The sequence below is a fragment of the Citrus clementina genome, unplaced genomic scaffold, assembly GCF_000493195.1.
Source record: "Citrus clementina cultivar Clemenules unplaced genomic scaffold, Citrus_clementina_v1.0 scaffold_5, whole genome shotgun sequence".
NCBI lineage: Eukaryota > Viridiplantae > Streptophyta > Magnoliopsida > Sapindales > Rutaceae > Citrus > Citrus x clementina.
Window position 1 is genome coordinate 36509947 of NW_006262201.1, and position 7642 is coordinate 36517588.

At 40.7% G+C, this 7642-nt stretch overlaps 2 protein-coding genes across 2 annotated transcripts; one reads left to right on the forward strand and one right to left on the reverse strand.

Moving 5' to 3' along the window:
• The first annotated feature begins 228 nt into the window (after positions 1 to 228).
• On the forward strand, positions 229 to 2238 carry LOC18042508. Its single transcript, XM_006433949.2, has one exon. The coding sequence runs from the start codon at positions 711 to 713 to the stop codon at positions 1878 to 1880; it is 1170 nt and encodes a 389-aa protein (XP_006434012.1). The 5' UTR covers positions 229 to 710; the 3' UTR covers positions 1881 to 2238.
• A 1198-nt stretch (positions 2239 to 3436) lies between these two features.
• Positions 3437 to 4959, reverse strand: LOC18042509 (F-box protein At1g78100). The gene has a single exon (XM_006433950.2). The coding sequence runs from the start codon at positions 4530 to 4532 to the stop codon at positions 3582 to 3584; it is 951 nt and encodes a 316-aa protein (XP_006434013.1). The 5' UTR covers positions 4533 to 4959; the 3' UTR covers positions 3437 to 3581.
• Between the last annotated feature and the right edge of the window lie 2683 nt (positions 4960 to 7642).

Here is a 7642-nt window from a genome sequence, read left to right on the forward strand (position 1 = left end):
AGCATGAGCATCAAGGATTTCGTGCAAAGAGTTTATTAAACGAGATTTGATCGGAAATCTAAGATGTTTCGTCCCGTTATTAACAAAATTAGTTCAATGAGTACTGGGAATTGGGGAGCATAGGTTGAAGCTTTTTAGGAGCCTGGGATTAATATACTTTCATTGTTTTGGAGCACGCTTCAGTCGATACATTTGCCGTATATGCGAGGAAAATTCAAGAGGTAAAAAGGATGCTGCTGCTGCTGCTGCTTAGTAATAGAGAGAATGCGTCCATTTCTTTTATAATTATTAATTAACAATCCATCGTTGCTGAGCTATCTTACTCTTAACACTGCGGCAGAAAGAAAAATCATAAGAAAAACTCATCAGACTAACCAACACCTGTGTAAATGGGCTTATTATCTTTGGGCATTGTAGGCCGTGATGCGCACAGAACCCATACCATATTGGATCCAGATTGAAACCCTAATTTGGAGGTGCATACCTCTCAAACCATACTGGCATGGCATCCCCCCTGTTTCATCAAACTCTAATCACAAAATAAAAAATATGATAAATTCATCATTATGTCTGTCTGGTTTCAATCAGTATTAGAGTGCTAGCATCTGGCTACAACGGGCAAAGGCAAGTATTGCATTCTTTTCTTTTCTTAATTTTTCTTCTACTTATGTAATTGATACGCCGAACAGTAGCTAAAACCTCTGAGAAAAATGTATCGCTTTATTTGCAAAACCCTTATTGATTCGCTGCACTTCAACTTCAACTTCAACAACTCTGCACACATCCACAAGTCACCATTTCTGTCCTCAATCTCTCTCCTCTTCTTTTCTTCTTCTTCTTCTTCAATTCCGAAAAAGGAAAAAACCAAAATTGATTTGGCCGATTACTTGATCAATCGACAGCACTTTTCTCCGGAATCTGCTTCAGAAGCCTCTTCTCTCAATTTTTCCCTGAAAGATACTGAAAATTCAGATTCAGTGCTGTCATTTCTCAGAGAAAGTGGTTTCTCCAGTACCCATATTGAGAAAATGGTTGCAAAAAAACCCAATATTCTTTTGATCAATCTCCATAATACCCTCAAGCCAAAAATCAAGATTTTTCATGAATTTGGGTTTTCGTCCTCGGATATTGTTGATATAATATCTTCTGATCCCTGGCTTTTACATAGAAGCGCTGAAAATCAGTTTCAGCGATCATTTTTGGTGCTGAATAGTGTGTTAGGGTCGAATGCAGGTGTTTGTAAGGCGATAAAAGCAACTGGGTGGTTTTTAAGACGTGATTTGGAGAAGACTTTAATACCCACCATTGACATTTTAAAGAATTGCGGAGTTAGTTCGTCGCAGATTGTTAAATATGTGTATACTTACCCCACATTTTTTCTGTATAAACCTGAGAAGGTTAGGTGTTTTGTGCAAAGAGTTGATGAAATTGGATTTGATAGGAACTCTAAGATGTATCTCCCTGCAATTCGGACAATGAGTTCAATGACTAAAGAAAAATGGGAGCTTAAGTTGAAGCTTTTTAGGAGCTTGGGGTTTAGTGAAGATAATATACTTTCGATGTTCAGGAGCATGCCCCCTGCATTCACCGTATCTGAGAGGAAAATTCGATCGGTAGTAGAGACACTGCTTCGCAGACGGGATGTGGATATTTCTTCTATAGTTAATAATGCTTCATTGTTTCTTTGCAGCATTGAGAGTAATCTAAAACCGCGGATGAGAGTTTATGACATGCTGAAAAGTAAGAATCTGCTCCGAAGAAAAACTGGTTTGGCTACAGTTTGTAAGTTGTCTAAAGGAAAGTTTTTAGAGAAATATGTCCTGCCTTATCAGGATGAACTTGGGGACTTATCCTTTCTAGCTATGCCTCAAAGTCAATGAAATATGTGTTTTCACGTGAAATTTCTCTGGTATGAAGGAAGTAGTAATCATTTCAAGGTTTTTTCTCTTTTTGTTGAACTTTGGTCATTTTTTAGCTTTAATGAACAGAAGCTGGAAATGATTTATGATATTTAGGTAGTAATTTTTCTGTTGTCTGTGTGTTTTCTTCTTTGCTGCTTGATGAGGAAACTTTCACTTCTCTGTTCTTGTTGATTGAACTATAATTCTATGCTTCAGAGTAGAATGTATTGAGGATTTTCATATAATCTGGGGCATTTGGATTCCTATATCTGGTCTTCTGCGCGAGCTTGTCTCCTATTCTTTTTCATGGATTTAACTGCAAAGAATATATTTTAGATGGCTGCTTTATATACAGATTTTAATAGATATTTTTGTTTCAAAATCGTCAAAGCATTTCATATTTGCTTAAAAGTTGTCATCTGCTTGCCGAAATGTGGACTGCTGAATGCTCGTTACTACTTCAGCTTCATGTAATCATATCCTATAACTTACTATTTGTATAATTACATTGCATTGCTGGTTCAACAAAATCCTGAAAGGCTAGGAGAAGTTGGATGGAAACAATATGTTGGCTGCTTGTTAGGAATTTCTTTGAAAAAAAAAATGTAAAGGACTCTATCGAGGTATTGGCACCGATCGTAACTTCTCTGTTAAAACAAACATGACTTGTTAAAGATATTTTATGCAAAAATATATCATTGCTCTTGTAGGAAAACATGTATTCTTGTAAGTCTCTCCATTTAGAATAGTTTGTCTAAATTTTGTTGTGATGTGCGGAACATCATGGACCTGTAAGTTGTGAATGATCATTTTTCCTGGATTGGTTTCTCACACTTAGCCTGCCGATTCCAGTTTGTTTTTGTCTGCCACTCACAGAGGACATAGTTTGCAGATTACTGTGTTTATGTCAATGTTTGGCATTTTAACATGTGTACATCGATACGCTCGTAATGCAAATCCTGTGTATTAGACCCATTTATTTTCATCTGATAATGATTTGCCTCAATGCTTTACAGTTTGTATGTCAAATATGTTGGTGCACAAGACTGGCAAGAGACAATACAATCTCAAACATAGCTTGATCATTTAATTGCTGTGTATGTATTTAATTTGTGGATTCTCTTGTTGCTGTTCATTTCAATTTTGCCAGAGAAATGAGTTTTTTGGACACCATTGCCGATTTTAGTGCTTGAGCAATTTCTCTGACTGAAATCAAACTTGAGTCGCGGGTTATGTGTGATTCACCACATTGATGTTAAGTATTGTCCTTGCCATTTTGTTGCTTGTTACGAAGGGATTTTTTTTTAAGGATTATGGCTCTGGTATCTAGCAAATTCTTAGAGAAAAGTAACATCGTGGGACCAATTTTGTGGTTGTAACGTTAGAAATGTGATGCGCACGATGGGGAGCTTGACACATGTTATAGTTTGCGACTCTGTGTAGTTGATCAGCTCCCTGGAATGTTAATGAAGCTCAAACACACGAACAAACACCATAGTTTTCAAGTGGAATTCTGAAGATAGCACTTGATAGTCTTTTTGCCCAAGAAAGATCACCATTAGTATATGCATACAATTTAACAACCAACACTGGTGATGTTGCTTTTACAAATTACAAACACAAGCAAACTCGGATGGCCAATGCGATCCCAAAAAACCAAATCTTTATGTCAACTTAACATCAAAAGGAGTTCATCTCCAGCATGTAGCTTCGGCTCTTCAGCATTTCCAGCACAGCCTCCCTAGAACTCCCATCACCAAACGCTCCTAATGCCAGCTCAGCATCCTCCACGTCATCTTTCCCGCCGGCATTGGCCCTGACCACCACCAACGTGGCGCCCTCCACCCAAATTCCACCAGCAAGCATGAGCCGCGGCACGTGCCTCATACGCATCCTGACGCTGGGCACCATTGTCCGAGTCCGAGTCCGACTCCGGATCCCCCCCCATCCTTCCTCCTCGCTAACCTGCGCCGCCTCTAACCTGCACTCCCTCATCCCCTCCTTGTCCATCACCACCGTACCCTCCCCGTCTCTATCAACCAAAAGCAAACTCTCCATCTCGTGATGATCTCCGACGATTTCTTTGAGCATAAAATGCCTCGCTGACGCCGCAATCAACGAGCTTATCGTCCACATCACTCGCATCTTCAATCCGCCGGCAATGTCCACGTCCTCTTCTGTAGCTGTTGACCCCGACTTGAACCCAATTATCACGCAACTCGTTAAACTCTTCCCGAACTCGGCTCTCCACTTCACGGTCACGCCTTTGTCCAAATTCAAGTCACCGCCGGGTAACTCTATCTGGAGATTCTTGATCCGCAAGAACTGGGATAGAATTTCGGCAGGTGAGTTCTGGGTCTGCTGAGGCCGGGTCTGGGGTTTGGAGGTGGTGTTGGTTAGAAGGTCTTGGAGGGACTTTAAGAAGACTTTAAGGAAAGTGACGAAGAGCGAGTCGGAGTCTGAATCGGGCGAGATGACTCGGTCGACCCTTAACGAGAGCGACTCGGTTTGTGAGACGAGTGAGTTGAACCGTTTGGAAACGGAGCGGCACCGGATCAGGGTCTTCACGTCGGAAACTGAACTGAATATGAGCAATATCAGAGCGTCTGGAAGCTGATCGAAATGGTCCATTTTCGTATTTTGCTAACTTTGAGGCTTTCGTCGTTTCGCTTCTTCTGTGCTTTTTAATAAAATTTCAAAGCCAAGATTAATGAAGAGAAAACGAAGAGAAGAGGGTCTTGGCTGTCTCTCTGTGCGTGTGTCTCTGTGTCCGCGCTCTTTAGCCTTTAAGTGGTTGTACGTTTGACCGTTGACGTGGGTTTCTCAATGCCGGCAATTGGCAAAAGGATTTAATAGTTGGGTTTCTACGGAGGTGGTGAAGTTATTTAATGAGGTCGCTAAAGAAAAAAGGAATAGTTTTTTGGGATCGTTTGTTAGAACAACAGCTAGGTGTTGTCGCTGTAGTCACCGTCCGCTTTATCAAGCACCAACTGCCAGTGTCTGTTACATACTTTATCCACTTCTTTGTTGTTATATTATTAGTGTCGTTTATGGGAAAAATCTTTGCAGGAATTTGTGAAGTTGTTGCGTGCTTAATCATTTTATACAAGTGGCACATAACGTGGTTGGAGTTTGTTTCAACTTAACAATAATTTATGTGTTATTATTGATACTTTGGTAGATAATAGCGTAAGCCTTGACATTTCTGTGAGCAGGAATTAGTATGAGTTTCTTTAATCCATTAAGAAAAAAATATTGGATTATATATATGTTACAATGTTAACTGAGATTCTCAAAATCTCACGCATTGTTTAAAAAATTATTTAGACTATTTAAAGTTTAAAAATTAATAGACATTGATTCATTTCTTAAGATTGTGCCATCCAAGCAAAATAAAATGTTAAAATTGACTTTGGAGACTTTTATATTTATACATATATTTCTTAATGCCTAAAATAACCTCCTCAATTAGTAGGGCTCTTTCTCCACCCATTTTAAAGTCAAACCCCACTTTTCCAATGTGCACCTGATGTTCTAAGCAACATGAAAAAGTACGCTTGCCTTCTCCAAAACAATAAAGAAGATGAATAACTACTTTTGAGCATTTTGAATTCAAAAAGAAAATAAAATAAGCACAAGGTTTGGTTGTGAACGTAGCTTTTCATTTCAAAATCTTACTCCTACTGACTTCCATTTTATGTTTGTAAATTTTGTGAGTTTAAAGAGTTTGCAATGCAATATAGAGAGAGATTGAGAGAAAAAGTCGGGTTCAATTAGATAAGCATTTTGCTTTTAATATAAAAGATAAAATTGTAAATACAAAACGTATGAGACTTTTACAAGAGAAATGGGTAATTTATTTTTTTTTTGGTGAGAGGGGGCTCGTCAAAACGAGCTAAACAGAAACAAAACGGGGTTGAGTAACCCCAAACAAGTCTTGCGAAATGATAGAATATATACCCAGAGGAGGGTCAGAGAACACTTGCAATCCAAGAGGAGCTGAATGAGCCATATTAGCCATGAAGTCCGCAGCTGAGTTTGTTTCACGATAGATATGGGTGATAGCAATCTGCCAATTATAGCGAAATTCAATGGAAAGCTCCGAAAACCACGGACGTGAAGGAAACCCTATCTCCAGAGGGATTTTTCCCCCGCCGTTTAGGGAGGCTAGAACGACTAAAAAAGCGAGGTTTCGTGATGAGGAACATGCTGGTGATCCCACTGCTCAGGTATCGTACAAAGAAACCCTAGTGAATGCGACGCAAGCGATGGAGCAAGGAGTTGGAGGTGGACTAGATGACTGGGATTTTGAGGAAGGGGACGTTACTGAAAGTAACGAGGGATCCATGCCATCCATCACTTTTTCGGCTAGGGTTCATGCTAAGTTAAGTGAGCCTTGGAAGAACTCGGTTGTTGTAAAGTTGCTTGGCCGCACAATTGGCTATAGAGCCCTTTGTGCAAGATTGAATGGCATGTGGAAATCAGCCATGAGGTTTTCAGTGATAGACTTTGAGAATAACTATTATCTGGTTCGGTTTCGCTCGGTAGGGGATGCTATGGATGCATTAACCAAGGGGCCGTGGCTTGTCATGGGTCACTATTTAATGGTGCAGCCATGGACGCCATCCTTTGACTTCACAAACACGGCTCTTGAACAGGTCACGGTGTGGATCAGATTACCTGACCTTGCTGTTCATCTTTACGATCGAAAAGTTCTTCAAAAGCTGGGTCAGTTAGTGGGGAACGTGATTACAATCGATTCGAATACAGCCTCCTCATCTCGTGGAAGATTTGCCCGCCTTGCAGTGAGTATCTCTTTAACTAGGCCACTGGTGTCTCAGTTTGAGTTGGATGGGAAGATACAGAAGGTCGAATATGAGGGCTTGCCAGTAATTTGTTATAAGTGTGGACTTTACGGGCACAGTAGTAGTAATTGCAAAGATGCTAAGAACTCGACAAGCTCTGAAGAAGCTGGTCAATCCCATCAGGCAATGCCGGGAAACGAGGCTCCTGGCCAACAGGCTGAAGGTTGTAATGGCGACAGCACTGTGGAACCATTTGGTCCCTGGATGATGGCTCCTAGGAGAGGAAGAAAGCCTAATAATGGAAGGGTGAATACTGGAGACTTAAATCGGAATAGGGAGTTTACTGGAGCTGGTACCTCAAGGTTTCACATTCTATCCCAAGTCCCGGATGAAGGAGGACACCAAGTGCAGGAGGCTTGCACAGACTTCCCCTCCACCTCACGGCAGCCTTTCATATCCACCTCAAACCCTACATTTACAGCCAAAACAGATAACACAGTACAGATTTTAGCTCGTCGAAAGCTGCAAAATAAGACCGTGGTAATAAGGAATCAGAGCAGAAAGCTAAATGCTCCAGTGGTCCCTACTAGTAACCCTTTCCAGCCTAGTGATTTAAGTATCAAAGATGAGGATATAACTCTCTTACCCCATGCCAACCAAAAATCCAATTCACATAGTTTCCCCAAGAAAGTATCTAGCAACCAACGTGTGGTTTCTTTCGAATCCACCTTGGATCCTACTAAACACACAGTGGTTTTTTGTTCTCCCCCAACACTTCTTAATGGAGATGTAAGGGAAGTGGCCACAGATCATATAGAGAGGCAGGGATCGGATCCGCAACCCTTAGCAGACCCTCCTGATAACCATAACACTTCTCGGGTGAAAGAAGGTGGACATGTTTGTAACCATCCAGATGTTCCTATGAGTGGTATGGAT